General features: G+C 38.0%; 2 protein-coding genes across 2 annotated transcripts in view; one reads left to right on the forward strand and one right to left on the reverse strand.

Moving 5' to 3' along the window:
* Positions 1-1,171, forward strand: part of LOC109205897 (50S ribosomal protein L30-like) — a 2,573-nt gene extending 1,402 nt beyond the window's left edge. Inside the window, exons 2-3 of the mRNA XM_019368655.1 lie at positions 237-458; positions 570-1,171. Of these exons, the coding sequence (XP_019224200.1) occupies positions 267-458; positions 570-704 (327 nt within the window). The 5' untranslated portion in view covers positions 237-266 and the 3' untranslated portion in view covers positions 705-1,171. The remainder of the gene's footprint in view (positions 1-236; positions 459-569) is intronic.
* Positions 1,172-1,319: 148 nt separating this feature from the next.
* On the reverse strand, positions 1,320-6,013 carry LOC109205896 (probable LRR receptor-like serine/threonine-protein kinase At3g47570). The gene is made up of 4 exons (XM_019368654.1): positions 5,273-6,013; positions 4,618-4,923; positions 2,515-4,515; positions 1,320-2,398 (listed from the first exon to the last, which is right to left on the reverse strand). The coding sequence occupies exons 1-4, from the start codon at positions 5,868-5,870 to the stop codon at positions 2,043-2,045; spliced, it is 3,261 nt and encodes a 1,086-aa protein (XP_019224199.1). The 5' UTR covers positions 5,871-6,013; the 3' UTR covers positions 1,320-2,042.
* Positions 6,014-21,534: the final 15,521 nt, after the last annotated feature.

Consider the following 21,534-nt stretch of genomic DNA (forward strand, 5'->3'; position numbering starts at 1 on the left):
TTTTTTTTTTTTCAGTTAAATTTTTTTAATCCATCTTGTTACTTAGATTGTTATCTGGTTTAGGTGTGTTTTCTTAATAAGTTCATTGCTCCGCATGCTGTCACTTAGCTATATTTTGTTTAATTGTGAGAAATATAAATATCCACGCGAAGCAGATTTTTTAGATCCTGTACCTCCTTCCCTAGCTTCCTATTTGAAAATATTTGATGGAAAGTTTTACGTTACTTCTGCCACAGGAAAGTAAAAACCAGTAAAACAGGAAAGAGATGAGTGCTTACAACGCTTTTAAAGCTTGTGTTCCAGTAGCTTGGAGCCCTAATCTATACATAACCCTTGTAAGGGGTATTCCCGGCACTAGAAGGCTCCATAGACGTACCTTAGAGGCACTGCGCCTTCGCAAATGCAACAGGACTGTAATGCGGTGGAACACCCCTACTGTTAGGGGAATGCTTCAGCAGGTTTTAAAATTGGCTTGCTATTAATATGAATTAGTTGAATGAGTGCTCTCCTCTTGTTTTCATTTGAGGTACTAGTAATTATTCATTTTACATTTCTCATACTGATCTTAGGTGAAAAGGTTGGTTGTCATTGAGACAGAAGAGATGTACAAGGCACGCAAGGAAAATGTAGCTAATCACAAAGCTCTTCGGCCTCCTGTGGTTGTAAACCATCATCCAGTCCCTGCAGCCGATTCCCTTCAGTAATGTTGTTGAAATTGTGTGCTTGTCACTTCTTTGATTTATTCCTGCTAATGGAATCATGCGCTAGTGCAGCTAATACGATTTGGGCGCATTTGAAAGTTAATGGAAATGTAGTAGGACTTTTGCTTAAGCATTTCTTGTTAAATTTGCCCCCTATGGGGGTTGTCATTTAGTAGCTTGTGCAGGCACTTGAATGGTTTGAGTTATTTTGTAGCTTGTGGAGGTACCTGAGTGATAGTTATGGAGGCGGGCACTTGGAAAATAGAAATTAATGACCGAGTGCTTTTTGGTGTAATCCAGGCAGTTGACTAGGTAGTTTAGTGGTGTCAACAACAATGCTTAAGGAAAGATGGTGTGCTCTCCATGTAATAAAAGACTGATCAGGATTCACTGCATTGGTATTTTCCCTTTTTTTTCAGTTTCTATGTAGTAGTGATAATTTATTCTGGACCTTTTCTTTAGAATTCAAAGTGGACGGATATTCCTGCCAGAATCTCTCCCTTTATTATTCCAAATTGGATATTCTTGCAAAATTCTCAGTGATTATTTGTTCTGATATTTCTTTATTGATTTTCTTCAACTAAAGCAAATATGATAAAAGGAGGAATCTGTGGAGGGGTTCTCGTCTGATTAGCTAGTTCTGAAGCAATAGTTTACCAAGGTGAAGATTAGTAGCTGGTCCGAGAGGACTACAGCAACACTAGAAGTGGCACCTTGATGTAGTAGAAGTTATTAATTCGAGCTTATTATTTCCAACTGCAATGTGAATACTTATAGTTGCTTCAAAGAGGCTACTGCAATTGACATGCGGCTGATGCTCTAATAGCCTGAGAGCCTTGTGTAGGCGTATCAACCACATTGACTACATTTCTCTGATGAACTGTGATAAGCTCTGTGAGTTCACCTGCAAAACAATGATCAGAAATGGCATCCTAGGACATATCTATTCTCATTCCATTGGATATTACAGATATCGACCTGAGCGGACTGAGAAAGGTGTACAGTTAAAGTCTTGTCCTGCTTAATCTATGTAGAAATCCTTGGTCTGGAGAAAAGCAGTTACTGTAAAGAAACATGAGGCTCCATTTAGTTGTAGACCTGTTTTTCTTAAGTTTATTAATTTCTGCATATTCTTTACGAGGATAAGAGAACTAACTTTTTGTATGCATTTATCCCTATGCATTCTATACTTCTCACCAACTCCATTGAGCTATCGATGGAATTTGAAGTCATAGGTCTGTTACTTTATTTTTTGAGTAATTATATCATATAGCTTATTTCTTTACAAGCTCTGAATCACACACAGAACATACATCATGTGGAGTAGAAGAACCTTTTCTTTTAAGTCCTAACACAACTAGTGGCAAACTGAAATCTTATCTTCCTGAGGGCCGAAAGAGCATTTTCCATGTTAACTCTTGCATCAGCTGACACTAAAGTGCAACTCAAAGCTAATTCCATAATAGACAACAAACATTGAATCTTGGCTTCAATATGTCCTTCCTCTGGCCTCAACAAATTGGCATCCACAACTTGACCAACTCCACTAGGAAAAGAATCATTAATCCAACATCTTAGGCTCAAATCTCCAGTAAACATATCATCACTTGGCCTCATCCTAGTAAATGTTTCCATCATCATGATGCCGAAACTATAGACATCACAATTTTTGGATACTATTCCATCCTGTCCATACTCTGGCAATCAAGGGGGAAATTTTGTTAGTTCATGACCTAAAGTACTCCTTATTACCATGGAATATAATTTTGAAATGGAAAATCTACAGCATACCAAGTTTGAAAGGTTCTATTACCTGGAGCAATGTATCCAATGGTTGCAATAGTCCTTGTTTGGACAAAAGTTTCCCCTGCACCTAGCAACTTTGCAATGCCAAAATCACTCACATGACCAATCATTTCTTGATCTAGCAAGACATTGCTTGGCTTCAGATCACAATGCACCACAGGTGTTGGATACCCATTGTGGAGATAATCTAACGCCGATGCCACATCTATCATAATATCCAGCCTCTGCAACATGTCTAAGAACAAATTATGAGAGTATAGCCACTTATCAAGTGTTCCATTGGGCATGTACTCCAATACTAAGGCTTTGAAGTCTGGGTTGGAACAACTAGTGATCACTCTTGTGAGATTTCTATGGCGAAGGTTGCGTAGTATCTCACATTCTGTGTCAAAGCTCTTAAATGCTCTCTCCAAATGCACATTGAATACCTTTGCTGCCAAAATAGTCCCATCTTTAAGTATCCCTTTGTACACCATGCTGAAACTCCCATTACCAAGCAAATTGCTCTCACTGAATCCTTCAGTTGCTTGTTGAAGTTCATGATATGATATTCTGTCATGTCCTTTCACAAAAGACTCATCTGTTTGACCTGAATTCTTCTTTTTCTTTTGCCATCTTAACAGCATATATCCAAGGACAAATGCTAGAAACATTGATCCAATCCCTAATAGAATAAATAGTCCTATAAGCACTCTCTTTCTCCTTGATTTCTTGGCGGATTTGACGAGGCATGGTGACACATTAAAGCGAGAAGCACCACAGAGTGCATCATTGGACATGAAAGATTGACCGGTGAAATTTACAAAAGGACCACCAGAGGGAATTTCTCCCTTTAACTTGTTAAAAGAGATGTTGAAGTAGTTAAGGTGTGAGAGTGCTTCAAGTGACTTTGGAATTTCACTAGCAAGATTGTTGTAAGAGAAATCCAAGAATTCCAAGCCTACCATTTTACCAAATGAACTTGGAATAGGCCCTTCTAATTTATTATGTGCCATTGAGAGACTAATCAATGTTTCAAGACCCCCTATAGTACTAGGAATATTACCAGAAAAATCATTTTTGGATAGATCAATTAGTATCGCAACTTTTAGATTACCAATCTCAGGAGGTATACGCCCGCTTAATAGATTTGATGATGCACTCAGTTCTAAGAGATCTTGAAGACTCCACAGGCTTTCAGGTAAGGTGGAATTCAATCTGTTGAAACCTAAAAGCAGATATCTTAAAGTAGACACTTTTCCTAAACAAGCTGGAACTGAACCAGAAATTTGATTAGAAGTCAAGTCTAAAGCTCCAAGATTCTGTAAACTGCAGATATCATCAGGTATTGTTCCTCTTAGACTGTTATTTTCTAAGTAAAATTCTTGAAGATTTTGCATTGTTCTCAAGTTCTCAGGAATGGGACCATTGAGGTTATTATGAGACAGAGCTAGCACACTTAAGCCGCTTAGATTTCCAACTTCTTCTGGTATGGTGCCCTTCAGTTTGCTTCTATGTGCAATAAACTTCCAAAGAGAATCGGAAAAATTTCCAATAGAAGCTGGAAGAAAACCATTGAAAGGATTCTCTTCAATGGCCACTTCTCTTAAATATCTACAATTAGTCAGGGATGTAAGGAAGCTTAACTCAGATGAAGATGGCTCATTAATGAAGTTGTTATCACCCAAGTATAGGACTTCAAGAAACTCTAAGGTACCAAGTGAATTAGGAATTGGACCTGTAAATTTGTTGATTGTTAGGTCTATAATAATTAGCCTTGAAGCATTTGAGATTGTAGGAGCAATTCTTCCGCTGAGATCATTCGATCCAAGGTAAACTTCTTCAAGATTTGGTGTTCCAAGGCCTAAATCTGAAGGTAAACTACCTGATATCTGATTTCCATATATGGTAAGCATCTTCAATGCTGAAATGTTGAAAATATTTGCAGGAATAGAACCACTTAAGAAGTTACCTATTAACCCAAGCACTTGAAGGTTTTGTAGATTGCCTATCTCAACTGGTATTTCTCCTAGCAATTAGAGTAAAATGCATAAAGATTAGCTCAAACTGATATTGATTAGCTATTGAGAAATCTTACAATAAAAAACAAAAGCTGAAAGATAATTCATACCTTCTAAAAGGTTTTTTCCAAGATGCAACAATGTGAGCATAGTTAAGTTCCCAAGTTCTCTAGGTATAGTTCCAGTGAACTGATTTCCAGACAATGTCAAATTTTTAAGCTTTGAGCATTTCTCTAAATTTGGTGGGATTAGGCCATCTAGGATGTTGCTTGAGAGATAGAGCATTTCAAGATTTGGGAGATTGTTACAAATATCTACAGGAAGTTTACCAATAAGACGATTGCGAATTAAGGCGAGTTGTCTCAGGGAAGTCATGTTGAAGATTGATGGTGGTATAGAGCCAGTAAGCCGGTTACCTGTTGAATACATAATTAAACTTTTAGATTAGGCGATTACATACATCAACATGACCAATCAAGAAGATCAACTAGGCCCGCATGTGAAGGGGCATGTTGAATATATAATCAGGGGCGGAGCTAGCCCTTCCACTATGGTTCGGCTGAACCCAGTAGTTTTGGTCCAAACCTTATATTTGTCTTAAGAAATTAACTGCAAATTATCAATTTAGAACCTGGTGACTTAAAAGAACTATAGTCCTGAACCCATAAGCTTCAAATACTGGCTCTGCCTCTGTATATAATAATGAAGTAAATGAAAATATGCATGCACTCTCTAACGGTTCAAGCTTTTAGATGAGATGATTACCTTGTAGGTCTAACATTGTTAAGTAACGAAGGTCGCCAATTTCAGGAGGGATCTTTCCTCGAAGAGAATTCCTCTGCACTCTTAACTGTTGAAGATTTGTTAGATTGGAGAAGGAAGATGGGATTTCCCCTGAAAATTGGTTGCTCGAAAGGTAGAGGAATCGAAGGTTAGGTAACAAACTTAAGACTGATGGAATAGGACCACTAAAATTATTTCGTGTAACATCAATAAGTTTCAACCTTAGCAAAAGAGACAACTCTTGTGGCAGATCGCCACGAAAACTGTTGTTACTGATGTCGAGGGAAACAAGAAATGAGAGATTTCCGAGGTGTGGTGGAATGGTACCGCGAAGTTGCATGCTAGAAATGTCTAAAGCAGTGACTCTATGGTGGCGCGAGCTGCAAGTAATGCCAATCCAGCTGCAAACTGGGGCGGAAACAGACCAGTTGCTTCGTAACAAGTTATTAGGATCAGAAGAAGAAATGTGAGATTTGAAGGCAAGAAGAGCAGCTTCATCATTGGGATGATTAATAGCCAAAGAAGCAGTACTAAAGAGATGAAACAACACAAACATAAGAATGCTGTTGGTTCTTTCCATAATTGGTTGACTGATAAAGTTGTCTTTTCAATGAACCAAACAAGAGTTGTAGCTGAGAGCAATGCAACAGTTTCTTTAATACTACTATATCTTTTTTTGTGAATTATAATACAGTATTAGTTAGTAAGAGTCGCTAGCTTCAGCCTTCACTTACTCGGTTTCATATTTGCCGTTCGTTTTGAATATATATATATATATATATATATATATATATATATATATATATATATATATATTTACATACTGCCCTGCCTAATTAAATTAAACGTTGTTTTAGTTTTTGCATGTGAAAGCTAGTTTCCTGGTTCGTTCCAAGCTCAAAGTCTTTCTGGTTACATATGTCACGGCAGAGACTTTTGCTGGTCTTCTTTCAAAGCATGAAGACTCGAAGGATTACTTTATTCTAAAAGAAATCACTATACTATATATAAATTATTTATATTAGCAACTCAATTGTGCATCTAAAGATTAGAAAAACATTAAGCAAATGAAAGAGTAATTTTAAGTTGATGATTAAGTTATACTTAACACACTTCTGGTCAGTCTATCATGACCTAAATAAACCTTGAGATTATTTGTTTGAATTGTAGCCTGTTCATTCCAAGTCAAGATATCCATTCCTCTTTTGACTTTTCAAATATTCAGAAATCATAAAATAAGTTGGGCATAAATATATAATCCCCAATGTTTTCAACGGTTCAAATTCTCCCCAATTGTGACTTTTTTTTTAAACTAATCTCGGGGTATGCGTGTATCCCCGTCTCAATGAGTATTTTTTTTCAAAAATAAATTATATAAATATTATTCTTAAATAAAATTCATAAAATAAATATTTAAAATATAAATTTCTAAAAATAATGAATATAAAAGCCAATTTTCATAAAAGCTCAAGGAAAAATAAGTAAATATTGCTTGAGTTTAAATTACTAAATAGTAGAAATCTACATATCTTAAATAAAGAAATATTTAATAGTTAAAATTTTTGTTATGTTAAAGTTCTAAATATTATAAAATAATTAAATGATAATTTTTTCCAACATGTAATATGTTTATAAAGAAAAAAATAGGTAGGTGTTGCCTTCATGATTATTGTAAAAATATTTACGTAACTTATATTTAAAAATCAGATCTAATATAAAGAGTAGCTTCTAGTTTTTTAAGGTTGTATTAATTGTTACGCGCTGCACACATGTATTCAGGTACAAAGATAACACGAAAAGTACGATTCAATAGCATCATATAATTTTCATCTAAGCTCTATATGTTTGTGAGAAATGTATTGAATACGTATAAACAGTAAACTTCAAAACTATTATTTTAGCTAGAACCCATAAACTTTAAATCTTTGAATCCGCTTCTATATGTATTGCAAGTCAATCATTGCAAAATTGTAATGACCTGACCGGTCGTTTTGCTTTCTAGAATCCCGTTCCCCTAAGTAAGACTCCCCGTATGTACTTTTACTATTTCATGACATGCAGGGATGCTTAGCTCGGGTTTGGAAAGGTCCGGGTTGAAATCGAAACACTTAGTTCCTTAATATTGGCTTTAAAGGGTTAAGTTTGACTTGGATCAAGATTTCTAGTAAACAACCTCGGAACCGGGATTTGACGGTCCCAATAGGTTTGTATGATAATTTTGGACTTGGGCGTATGTTCGGATCGGATTTTGGATGAACCGGGAGCGTTTCGACGAATAAAGTTGAAAGTTGGCGCATTGAAGGTTTTAAAGTTCTTTAAATTTGGTTTGGAGTAGGTTTTGGAGTTATCAAGGCCCGTTTGGGATTTCGAGCCCGGGAATAGTTCCGTATGGTGATTTAAGACTTGCACGCAAAATTTAGCATCATTCTGAGTAGTTTAAGTATGATTCGGCGCGTTCGGAGTAAGTTGGAAGAACTTGAAGTTCATAAGCTGATTCGATTTGGTTTGGAGTGTGATTTTTAGTTTTGGTGTTGTTTTCCGTATTTCAAGAGGTCGAGCAGGTCCGTCTTATGGTTACGATTGTTAGTATGTTTGAGTGAGGCCTCGGGTTCCCCGGATGCCATTCAGACGATGCGCGGAACTCGTTTGGACTTGGAGAAAATGGCTGAAGCAGTAGAGCTTCTGGTGCAATCGCATCTGTGGGGAGCTAGTTGTAGGTGCGAGCTCGCAGAAGCGAAATGAAGTGGACTGCCCACTGGTTGCAGAAGCGGGGAAGGGACCGCATCTGCGAAGGCGTAGATGCGAGGAAGTTGAACGCAGAAGCGGGAGGGTGCACTGGTGCAGTGCTCGTGCCGCAGAAGCAGGAGGGGCAGACCTGGGCATGGTCCGCATTTGTGAGGCTTTGTCCGTAGAAGCGCAGCCGCAGAAGTGGCCAATGTTCCGCAGAAGCGAAAATCGCTGGGGCAGTGAGGCTCATTTAAGACGGGCTTAGGTCATTTTTGTTCATTTATTTCACTTCTGGGGCGATTTTGGAGCTTCTTAGTGAGGGGTTTTCACCTAGCTATTGAAGGTGAGTAATTTCTAACCAATGTGAGTTAAATACATAGATTATGGGTAGATTTTAACATGAAAAATTATAAAAATTATGGGTTTAGTTGAAAAATCTAGGTTTTGATGAAAAATGAGATTTAACCAAAAAAATAACTATGGAATTGGGTGAAAATTATATATTTGAGTTTGTGAGGTTATGAATAGCATTTAACTTAGAAAATTTTCGGAATTCGGGCACGTGGGCCCGAGGGTAAATTTTAGAAATCTTCTAATTTGGGTTGGGTAGTTACTCTAATAGTTAAATTATGAACTTTTGAACATTTATTGATTAATTTATATAACATTTGACTAGTTTCAGATTGTTTGGCACCAAGTTGAGGCTTTTTAGAACGAATTTATTGTGATGGCCCGATAGGTCATCTCATGTTTTAAAACCCAATTCTGTGTTTCGAGGCCTTAAATATCTTATTTTAGCCTTTCTCGATTTACGTGCACGGTCAGGGTGATTTTCCGGAAGGCTTATATAACTGATAAAAATAAGAATTTTGCCTTAAAAATTTATTTGAGTTGACTTCGGCCAACATTTTGAGTAAACGGACCCGAATCCATATTTTGACGGTCCCAGTGGATCCGTATCGTAATTTGGGACCTAAGCGTATGCCCGGAATCAAATTTCGAGGTCCCTAGCTCGAGATATAGAATTTTGATGAAAAATTAAAAGTTTGAAAGTTTAATGATTTTAAGAATTTACTGATGTTTGGTCTTGTTGATACCGCGTCCGTATTTTGGTTCCGGAACCCAATACATGTCCATCATTATATTTATGACTTGTCTCTGAAATTTGGTGAGAAACGGAGTTAGTTTAACGTGATTCGGACGTTCGGTTGTAAAAATAGAGGTTTTAAAGTTTTCTTAAAATTTTCATTTGATTTGGTATTCAATTCGTAGTTCTAGGTGTTATTTTGGCGATTTGATCGCGCGGGCAAGTTCGTATGATATTTTAGGACTTGTGTGCATGTTTCATTTGGAGCCCCGAGGGCTCGGGTGAGTTTCAGATAGGCTACAGAGTGTTTTGAACTTAGAAAACATAGTAGCTGCTGCAACTGATCTGCAGACTTCGCATTTGCACTGTCACGCCCCGAACCTGGGGAGGCGTGACAGGCACCCGGTGCCATATTCGGCTTGAGCGTACCACTCTGTAACTGTGGACTCTTGAGGGGTAACCCTCAACTTAGGCCGATGAGGCCATATTCTGAACCGTCTGAAAATAACATCTCTCTCATTTGTGGGGTAAACATACCCAAACTCATATATATATAACTGTGCAGGCTGACGAGGCCGCCATGAACATCTACTGATGTACAAATTATACAGGATTGTCTACAAGCCTCTAGAGATAACTGAACTGTACCATGGTCGGGACAGGGCCTCGACCTACCCATCAAACCTGTATATATATACAATGGACTCCAAGGTCTAGACCTGGAAACTCCAAGGAAGTGGAGCTTTCCAACTAAGCTGATGTTTGACTCTGTCTGCTGGGAGGGTCTGTCCAAGTGTCAATGAGGACCTGCAAGCATGAAATGCAGCGTCCCCGGCAAAAGGGACGTCAATACGAAATAATGTACCGAGTATGTAAGGCAACAAGATAACTGCAAGCTGAAACTAAACTGATAATATAATAACTGAAAGTAACAGGGAGTCAAAGATAATCTAAAAATTGGTCCCAACAAAAAAAACATTAGAGCTCGCGGACTCAGTTGTCAAAATAAGGGTTGTTGCCCCGTTGTAAAGACAACTGAATACTTGCTGATACTGACTCAACTTTCTCAATATAGTAAGTAAAATAGCTGTCCGGCCTTTTAAGGCTCGGTATGTGTAACTTCTCTGCCGTAGTAGGCTCACTCATAGGCGCTCGGCCACAGTAGGCTCAGTATATAACTCACCATCTGATCAGAGGTTGCCCAATAGGGGCCTGCCCTTCGATTATAGCTCGATGGTGGTGAAAATACTATAATACTGTATATATATATATATATATATACTCTCTGCTCTCTTGGCTGACAGAAGACAAAACTAAACTGAATATGAAGTCCCGATAAGGAAGAATACTGTAACTTATGAGACTAGGATGGTGTATATAAATTCGGGAGTATTAATATCTTTTTATGTCTCGTTGTCAAACACATGTAGTTACTGGATCATGCAAAATGAAAGAAAGGTTTAGCCTTAACATAGCTTATCACAATCTTTCCAATCACCAAGTTGAACTCTCCTCTTCGCACCTTAATCTACAACAACGATAATAATACTATCATTATGTTACGAAAGGTACAACTATCGCACAACGAACGACAAGCTTATTTTGTATTAAAACGGGCAGCATCTCCCCTATAATCCTTACTTCCTCCAAATTCAAGATAACATCAACAACACAAGAACACAACAGTAACAACATATATACATTATTTTCCAACCTTATATACACCATCAAATACTACAAAACAGCCTAACACACCTCAATATCTTCATACACAAAACGACCACCGTAGTAGTGTCAAACAACAACGGCCAGCCCACCACCCTATAGTTATATGGTGTTTATCCACACCCTTCCTCCTCCAATACTCCATAAAATAGTAGTAAAAGATGCAGCCCAACAGCAACACAAAATAATCCACAAAACAGTCCGCTATAAGTGAATAACTCGAACACACGGCTTCCGATCACCATCCCGTGAGTTCTTACAAGTATAGAACAACTTATCATGAATTTACAGCAGAAAAAAATGGATGAAACATAGCAGTAAACTCACCTTATTTGTTGGATAACTCAGCTCCTAACTTGGTTCTTCAAACTCTAGGTTTTACCTCCAATTAGAACTTGAAAGGGAGAGAAATCAATTAGGGTTTGTGGGAAATTTTTGGGAGGATTTTTGCGGAGCTTATGCCTGGTTTATATGACTTTTTTCAGTATAATATATGAAGAAAATAGGCCTTTAAAAGGCCTCTTCGGACTATCCTAAATGACCCATTTTTGGGCTCTCATTTAAGCAAGTAGGTGACATACCTACTTGTCACCTAGCAGCCTGCGCAGTCTCGCAAAAATGCCCATATCTCTCTAATACGATGTCGTAACAAAAGGTTTAATGTGTTAGAAAGTAGACTCATAGATATTCAATTTGATAGGTTGAAAACCCCATAACTCTAAATATATTGGAAGAAAATTATAGTTACATTTGAACCAAATTTTCAGTAAAACTTATGAACGTAACTTGTGATGACTTTCATCGACTTTTGTTCCACAAGTCACTTGACTTCAAAACATAACACACGACTATAATACGACTAAACTAATTCATAACATAACCTCCTTATCATGTTAAGCACCATAGCCTCACCCCCAAAAGTACATGTTATTACATTCCCAACTTGTCGACTTTCGACGAAATATTATTTTCTTTAATTCCTTTAGCTTCTAATCCTTCCAACCCTCTTTGTACTTGTTTTTCATAATCTTCAATATTTTTAACCTCCACGTTAACATGATTAACTAACTTTGTAAACTTTACAAAGATGATTTCATTTCTGAGCTTACATCAATTGACTTACGACGTACTCTTACGTACGACAACATGGGGTGTAACATCATTCCCTCCTTTGGAACATTCGTCCTCGAATGTAGACTGATGCGCTGATAAGTCTCATAACCTATAGCTCTTACAAATACTTTACTACTTTCCATCTAGGAAACTAATGTGTGAATAAATCCAAAGGCCAGGGCATTCCCCCCGTTAGGCCTCTTTATCACACCACGACTTGTGGTCGGAATTTTTCCAATCCCGTAATTGTTGCTACCTTATATCCTGTAGATTGTACGACTCTGTCCTTATATGTGCGCCTATGTGACCCTTCTCTCCTTTTTACTTCATATTTTAGCCGATCTCTAGGACTCACTTTTGTGAACATATACAGAACTATGACAAGCTGTCTCTCTAGAAATCTATAGGTGTACTGAAGTTTTTCGCTTGGTACTTTGTCAAACTTATGACTATTGCTATATCTTATTTCATAACCTCGGTTAGCTATGTTTATGTCTTTACTGGTAGCTTATACCATACCACAACACTTACTTTGATTTATTATGACCAAGGTCTGCGACCCAACTCCAGGTTACTCTCTCGCTGCTTATCCTCTATGTATAAATTTAAGTCCTCTAATGCTTCCTCATTACAGTTCATCTTAAGAATGACAGACAAATCTCATCTCGTACTTTGGAACTTTTATCCAACTATTGTTGATTCACCTTAATGTTGATCTATAATCTACAACTGGTAACTTGAAACTCTTATGTAATATATTATCACTAGGACTCACGTCTCATTGGGAACATCTGGAGTTATTTGCCTGATCCACTTAGGGTTAATACTATACTTCAATAATCGTATTTCATAGCATCCCAATGTAATTCATCTTATGGGGGGGTATTCTAATCCCGCGCAATTCATGAAATACCTTTTCTCAAAATCATTACCCAATTAAATGCCTGAACGTCATCCTCTTATCTATCACAATTACACCCTTATTCTACCACCAGGGAAGCATTCCATCTCTTCTAAATTCTCTTAGGCTTAAACTCCTCTGAGTTCACTCAGGCTATACTAAGCTTTTTATAACTTATGGAAACCATCAACTCTCTTGTTGTGATGGGTTTGATCCCGAGGACTTTCCTATTCTCGTCACCTTCTCACTCACCTTTTCTTATCCTTACTCTTGTCCACCTAAAACCTTGTTTCTCTACCATACTTTAGCTTGCGACCTACACATTTCTATTTATGGTACTCACAACCTTCCTTTCACTTTCTAGAACCATATCCTTATGTTATTCTGGAACCTCAAGCAAAACATCACGCCATCTCTAGATATTCTGTACTTTCTTAACTAGACCTCTCAGTACCTGGAACCATATGGTGTATGATATGCTAGTAATGACACCACTATCATTTATGGATACTGAATCACGACGTTTCTATCCCTCTATCCGATGTCTGTACTATTACCAAGCTTCTGCATTTGAGTATCTCGTACCTTCGTTGCCATTTCTTTACTTACCTCTAAAGTAGCATCATATATTTTCTCTTTCATAACTTCCCTTCCACATAGGTGGAATTCACATCCACAACTTGAAGCTCTACTATAATACTTGCACCTCTGGTGTATTCTCAATCCGGTGGGAGCTCCATACTTACTTCCTATGAGGATAGTACTCTTCTAGCTAGCTTTATCGTAGAGCCGTTATAGAATATGACTATTTCACTATCTCTCTTGTACATCTGATATTAAGGGTGATTCTACAATGCTCTCAATCACGATTTCTATAATTATCTTGGTCTAGTAATCAGACTCCTGATTTACTTAGCTAATGTAACTCTTTAGTTTCCTCTTCTCTCTTAGCCTTTAAGTAGGCTTAAGCTATCTTCCGATCTGCGGCTCAGGGTATGAGTTATTACTTTAGCCCCTCGTGGATGCTATGGAACATCCATGATATAACCTTCTAGCAATTCAAGCTTTTGTCTGTGACATGGACTCAATTCTTTCTTTTAACTTATACTGGAGTCTACTGTAGCTGTATCATTGTCAACATATATGCTACATGGATAACACTCCGAAATCTTAAGTGCATTCATAATGTAACTAACTCTGGGTCATTGATCGAATAATTCCTTTCGCGCCTTTTCATCCTTCTTTAAAAAGTAAGCAATTACTTTTCCTGGTCGTTCTGCCACTTGTTGCATGAGTACTTGGTTATCTTAGTGCCCATACTTTTTGGAATTTCGTTCAACTCATATAATCTCGAATATTACTTTTTATTTCCGTTCATTAGGCACGATAGGTGCCACTTTCTTATGGAGTGTGTACAATGTTGTGGTGCGACTGTTGTTATAAGATCATTTCCTCTTTAGGTCACTATGCTTAGCTTGAAGCCTTCTTCCTTATTTTCTCAGCTAGTCTTTCTTTACAGTGCTTAGGGAAGACCCTCTGGCTCTTGTAAAGCTACGAGATTATTACCCTATATACCCCACGGAATTTCTAACGTTCTTACTCGCCTATCATTATCCTTAGTTACTTACCTCCACGCCCTTGGGCTCGTAGGGTCGCTTCTGAATTGAATTTTCAATTGTCTCCCTAGTGGCACTCTCTTTTATTTCCGTAACACTTATACTGTACCTTCTACTACCCCAACTCCTATCTGAATATTTCTCGAGGATTATGATCTCGTATATGAGAGATTGAATTTCCCATGCTGGGTTTCATTACGTTTATCTTGCATGATCTACTGATTTATCTGAGGCCTCTTGTCTAGCCATAACCAAGCTTTTTCGGAATCAATACTAGTTACTCGTCAGCCCATGCTCATATTTATATTTTGTGTAACCTCTCTTGGCTTATGTCTTTTGTCTTAACTTACCTTTTGCACTGACTCCTAATGTATCAAATGTTCATTCACACTTATTTATCAATAACATCTGGTGTGGGAACCCTTACTACCTCTCCCGACATCGTGCTTGCATAATGTTCTAGAGTCGTAGCATATCTGTAGGATCTCAATAAATGCAATCTCATTCCTTTTGCCTTTTTACTGCATTCTTTCTTTACTATTCCATAGTTACTTGAATTACATAACTCCAAATTACTACCATATCACATCGTCTTCCCCCATTTAGGGGAGTACTAGCATTGAGTGCTATGAAGATTTACCTATATATGGTTTACCTCTTCATCTTTGGCGTCTTTTCACATTTTCACTGACTCACACTCGCCTTGAGATAACCCTTCTCTACCAAGGATAACAGAATTCCTTACGCACGAGGGTGACACATAGTGTAACAGGCACACTTAGTCCCTTAAGCTTAACTTTGCTCAATGTTTTTGCTTTGGCGGAGTGTCTTCCTGAATGACCTTTAAAGGTTATTCTTATGCTGTCCATTTTATTATTACTGGAATGCGATCTTTGAAATTCTCTTGATGTCGACAATTATCACATCATTCGATCCCTAATTGATGTTCAGTTTATCTTGTTCACTAGCCCATGTTAATTTCTCTTACTCCGGAGGTCTTAAATTTTTGTTCTGGTAATCATATTGGACTCACCAACTCATTTCTCGGAATGAGGATATGACTTTTGGTCTATACTCTTTTATTGTCTCAAGGCCTGACACCCCTTGTCTTTTCCTTCACTTTACTATAGCCTCTTTCATCATATCATATTATGATTTACAGTTACCACCCTTTTATCACATCTTACTCGTAATGCCTCATTTACACTCTTCTTATTCTCCTGCTAATATCTCTGTTTATTACCTTATTCTAAAAGCTTCAACAAAACATTCTTTCGCTTTTAGCTCCCCTTGCTCTATCCACTGGCTCTTCGGGTCGCCTAGCATTCTCTCTTTACTAGAGACGGGAGCCATACAAAGGTAAATATTTATCCCTTCTAGGATTCTACTGTCTATCTTCTGAAATATTTTTGGACATACTGGTATTCATATCTGACTGTTCTATTCTAGAGTGCACCACCTGAGTGTCTCACAAGGAGATCTATTACCACGTTTGCACTATCCTTTGAGAATTTTAGCTAATGATCACAATCCATCCACCATTTTGGGTTACTCTAACCCCAGCTGGAACCTGATGTCCCATCTTTCTCTTAAACAATAATTGTTAGCTCCCACAAGACATAACTAATATGGGTGTGTCCAATTGTACATACTTTTGTTACTGTTGACGATAACTCAAATACTTATATTTCCCTGCCTGAATTTTAAAAACTGATAATCTTCACTAACTGGGTACCTCGTACCCTTATCCACCTTGCTTTTATTATCTGTTGAAACTTAATTCTTTTACCTTCTAATACTCCCATGGCCTGCTATTCGAGAGGTATATTATATATTCACGTCTTAGGGTCTTAAGTAGGAAATTCGCACATCCGGTATGCACAATCTGATAGGGCCTCAAACTGAGCCACATTGTCATGAATTCTCTCTCTACTAGTGCCCTTACCTGCTGCTGTATTAGCCCTCTGGCTAGATATAATTTTTCAAATTGCAAGCATCTCTATAATTAGCAAACATAAATCTTGGCTCGAACTCTTATGGCTCAGATGTGGATTTTAAAGAAGGGTAACATACTCCTAAATGCCTTGTAGCTTCCTGTTTATATAATGTGGTGCACAACACATCTATAAACAAGGCTCGACTAGGCACGACTTGTAGACTCCCTAGGATAGAACTGCTCTGATACCAAGTTTGTCATGCCCCGAACTTGGGGAGGTGTGGCCGGCAACCGGTCCCGTACTCGGCCCGAGCGTACCACTCTGTAATTGTGGACTCTGAAAGGGTAACCCTCAACTTAGGCCGATGAGGCCATATTTTGAACCGTCTGAAAATAACATCTCTCTCATCTGTGGGGTAAACAAACCCAAAAGCTCATATATATATATATATAAAACTGTGGAGGCTGACGAGGCCGCCATGAACATATACTGATATACAAACTATACAGGATTGTCTACAAGCCTCTAGAGATAACTGAACTGTACCATGGTCGGGACAGGGCCTCGACTTACCCATCAAACCTGTATATATATACAATGGACTCCAAGGTCTAGACCTGGCATCTCCGAGGAAGTGGAGCTTACCAACTAAGCTGATGTTTAACTCTGTCTGCTGGGAGGGTCTGTCCAACTGTCAATGAGGAACTGCATGCATGAAATGCAGCATCCCCGGCAAAAAGGGACGTCAATACGAAATAATGTACCGAGTATTTAAGGCAACATGATAACTGCAAGCTGAAACTGAACTGATAATATAATAACTGAAAGTAGCTGTGAGTCAAAGATAATCTGAATATATGCTTACCTGCTGATACTGACCCAACTCTCTCAATATAGTAAGTAAAATAGTTGTCCGGCCTTTTAAGGCTTGGTATGTGTAACTGCTCTGCCGTAGTAGGCTCACTCATAGGCGCTCGGCTATACTAGGCTCTATATCTCGGCCATACTAGGATCACTCATAGGCGCTCGGCCACAGTAGGCTCGATATATAACTCACCATCTGATCAGAGGTTGCCGAATAGGGGCCTGCCCATCGATTATAGCTCGATGGTGGTGAAAATACTATAATACTGTATATATATATATACTCTCTGCTCTCTTGGCTGACAGAAGACAAAACTAAACTGAATATGAAGTCCCGATAAGGGAGAATACTGTAACTTATGAGACTAGGATGGTGTATATAAATTCGGGAGTATTAATATCTCTTTATGTCTCGTTGTCAAACACATGTAGTTACTGGATCATGCCAAATGAAAGAAAGGTTTAGCCTTAACATACCTTATAACAATCTTTCCAATAACCAAGTTGAACTCGCCTCTTCGCACCTTAATCTACAGCAACGATAATAATACTATCATTATGTTACGAAAGGTACAACTATTGCACAACGAACGACAAGCTTATTTTGTATTAAAATGGGCAGCATCTCCCCTATAATCCTTTCTTCCTCCAAATTCAAGATAAAATCAACAACACAAGAACAAAACAATAACAACATATATATATATATATATATATATATATATATATATTATTTTCCAACCTTATATACACCATCAAATACTACCAAACAGCCCACTACACCTCAATATCTTCATGAACATCGTAGTAGTGTCAAACGACCCGAAAATATTACGATGAACGACCAGCCCACCACCCTACAGTTATATGGTTTTTATCCACACCCTTCCTCCTCCAAAACTCCACAAAACAGTAGTAAAACACGCAAACCAACAACAACACAAAATAATCCACAAAACAGTCCGCTACAAGTGAATAACTTGAACTCACGGCTTCCGATCACCATCCCGTGAGTTCTTACAAGTATAGAACAACTTATCATGAATTTACAGAAGAAAAAAATGGATGAAACATAGCAGTAAACTCACCTTATTTGTTGGATAACTCAGCTCCTAACTTGGTTCTTCAAACTCTAGGTTTTACCTCCAATTAGAACTTGAAAGGGAGAGAAATCAATTAGGGTTTATGGGAAATTTTTGGGAGGATTTTTGCAGAGCTTATGTATGGTTTATATGCCCTATTTTAAGTATAATATATGAATAAAATAGGCCTTTAAAAGGCCTCTTTGGACGACCCGAATTGGACCATTTTTGGTCTCTCATTTAAGCAAGTAGGTGACACACCTACTTGTCACCTAGCAGCCTGCGCAGTCTTGCAAAAATGCCCATATCTCTCTACTCCGATGTCGTATTAACAAACAGTTTAATGTGTTATAAAGTATACTCATAGAGATTCAATTTGATGGATTTAACACCCCATTAATCTAAATATATTAAGAGAAAATCGCAGTTACATTTGACCCAAATTTTCAGTAAAACTTATGAACGTAACTTGTGATGACTTTCATCGACTTTTGTTCCACAACTCGCTTGACTTCAAAACATAACACACGACTATAATACGACTAACCTAAATCATAACATAACCTCCTTATCATGTTAAGCACCGTAGTCTCACCCCCCAAAAGTACATGTTATTACATTCCCAACTTGTCGACTTTCGACGAAACATTATTTTCTTCAATTCCTTTAGCTTCTGAACCTTCCAACGCTCTTTGTACTTGTTGTTCATAATCTTCAATATTTGTAACCTCCACGTTAACATGATTAACTAACTTTGTAAAATTTTCAACGATGATTTCATTTGTTAGCTTACATCAATTGACTTACGACGTACTCTTACGTACGAAACCATGGGGTGTAACATGCACAGAGGCCATCGCTTTTGCGAGTAGTGGGATGGGGGTGGACCTTCGCATTTGCAAAGTTTTGATCGCATTTGCGTTCCTGGCAGTCCACATTTGTGAACACAGGTTCGTATTTGCGAAGGTAACAGGTAATCATTCTTTGCATTTGCGGGGTTCGCATTTTCGAACCCCAGGTCACAAATGCGGTACCTGTAACTGATCGAATAGTTAGAAAAAATGGAATTTTCACTCATTATTCAAATTTTCAATACAAGAAAACCCTAGGGGCAATTTTTCCAAGACTCTTTCTTCCCCAAATCATTGGTAAGTGGTCCTAACCCATTTTTTTTCAATATTTTATTACATTTCACAAGCTTTAACCTAAAATCTAGTATTTTCATGGTGGAATTTTGGGCGTTTGGGTAGAATTAGGAATTTTTAAGAAATTGGGATTTAGACCTCAAATTGTGGTCGAATTCCAAAACAAATTACATGACGGGCTCGGGGGTGAATGGGTAATCGATTTTAGTTCGAATTTTGGTTTTGGACCAGACAGGTCTGGGAGTTAACTTTTGTTGACTTTTTCAATAATGATCTAAATTGAATATTTTGCAACCATGGGTGATTCCCAAGGTTTACTTTGAATCGTTTGGCTGGTAATTTGCTAGTTATTGTTGGTTCGGAGGCTTGTTTGAAAGGCAAAGCTGTGGTTGAGCTTTGAATGGTCTTTGGAGCGAGGTACATATTGTGTCTAACCTTGACTCGAGGGAATTAGGAACCCTCGTACTATGTGCTATGTGAATTTCATGTGAGTGGCGTATATGAGAGGCGACAAGTGCTTATACGTCAAGAAATTATTTTTCTTCCCTGATTTCCCGCTTTTCCTTGATTATTTCCTTCCCCGTCTTAACTGTTATATGCTCTAAATGCTTTCCATGCTTAACTGCTACTTGTTAATCAATATCTTCTCATGTTAATGATGTTAAATCTTCCATAGTTTCATGATTCCCTGCTATTTGCTTAAATTGACTTACATGCAACTTCTAATTGTAGATAACTAGATTGGTCTCGCTGTGTAGTATTACTCGTGAAGATTTCTATATTGCACAAGGTTTCCCTTTTTGGTTTAGTTTGCTATTTATTCATCGTATAGGTTTTGTGGTTTGAAATATTGATGTGACTATGCATTGAGTATTTGGTACTGATATAGTGGGATCGGGCTGCACGCCGCAACAGGTGCAATAAGGGTGGATTAATGTGGTGGAATAAGGGTGAAAATATACTATACTGTGGGATCGGGTTGCACGATGCAACATGTGGAATAAGGGTGGATTGATATGGCGAAATAAGGGTGACTATGATACTGATATTGATATATGGTGGGATCGGGTTGTGCGCCGCAACATATTTATGTATATTATCTCTATTGTTGATGCTGTTACGGTGAAATAAGGGAGGATTTTGTTTTGTTTGGTGGGATCAGGTTGCGCTACGCAACAACCTATATGTTTCCATTTCTTGAGTTGCGTTGGTTTCCGATGTTTTTATTTGAACTGTAAATATTGGTAATTATGTACGATAGTGGTTTATTCCTGAGACTGTGGTTATTATTTTCAGTTGACTGTTTAATTCTGTTATGTATTCATATCTTCTGTCATTATTATATACTACGTACAAGTTGTAGTGTAAGTGGCCCGCCTTAGCCTCGTCACGACTTCGTCGAGGTTAGGCTCGACACTTACTAGTACATGAGGTCAGTTGTACTGATACTACACTTTGCACTTCTGTGCATAGTTTGGAGTCAGTCCCAGCGGCGGCTACTAGAGAGCTCAGATTGGATAGCCTGCGGAGACTTAGGTATAACTGCTTAGCCCGCATCTCCTGAAGTCCCCTTCCTTTTTATATCTAGCTGTGTATTATCATCCAGACATCTTTGTATTTATTTTCAACCCTTGTATGTATTACTCTAGTAGCTCGTGCACTTGTGACACCAGGTTCAGGGATTTTGTAGTAGGTGTTTGACAGTTTTAGCTTCCGCATTCATATCTCAGATATTTCAATATTTCTCGTTATTCAATTCAACTGTTAAAAATGGATAATATGTTCTAACTTGGCTTGCCTAGCAAGTGAAATGTTGGGCGCCATCACGGTCCTGACAGTGGAAATTTCAGATCGTGACAAGTTGGTATCAGAGCCCTAGGTTACATAGGTCTAATGAGTCACGAGAAAACTTAGTAGAGTTTGGAGGATCGACATGGAGACGTCTGTACTTATCTTCCAGAGGCTATGGAGTTAGGAACAGTTTCACCTCTATTCTTCTTTGTCATGCAATTTTATTCTATCGTTGCTGATTGAACCCTTGTATTCT

This window comes from Nicotiana attenuata, unplaced genomic scaffold (genome assembly GCF_001879085.1).
Source record: "Nicotiana attenuata strain UT unplaced genomic scaffold, NIATTr2, whole genome shotgun sequence".
In the NCBI taxonomy this organism is placed as follows: domain Eukaryota; kingdom Viridiplantae; phylum Streptophyta; class Magnoliopsida; order Solanales; family Solanaceae; genus Nicotiana; species Nicotiana attenuata.

Coding starts and splice junctions, on each gene's coding strand:
- LOC109205896 (XM_019368654.1), bottom strand. CDS start 5,870: ATGGAAAGAACCAACAGCATTCTTATGTTTGTGTTGTTTCATCTCTTT. Junction 4,924..5,272: donor AACAATGTTAGACCTACAAG/GTAATCATCTCA, acceptor TGTATTCAACAG/GTAACCGGCTTACTGGCTCT. Junction 2,399..2,514: donor CATTGGATACATTGCTCCAG/GTAATAGAACCT, acceptor CTTGATTGCCAG/AGTATGGACAGGATGGAATA.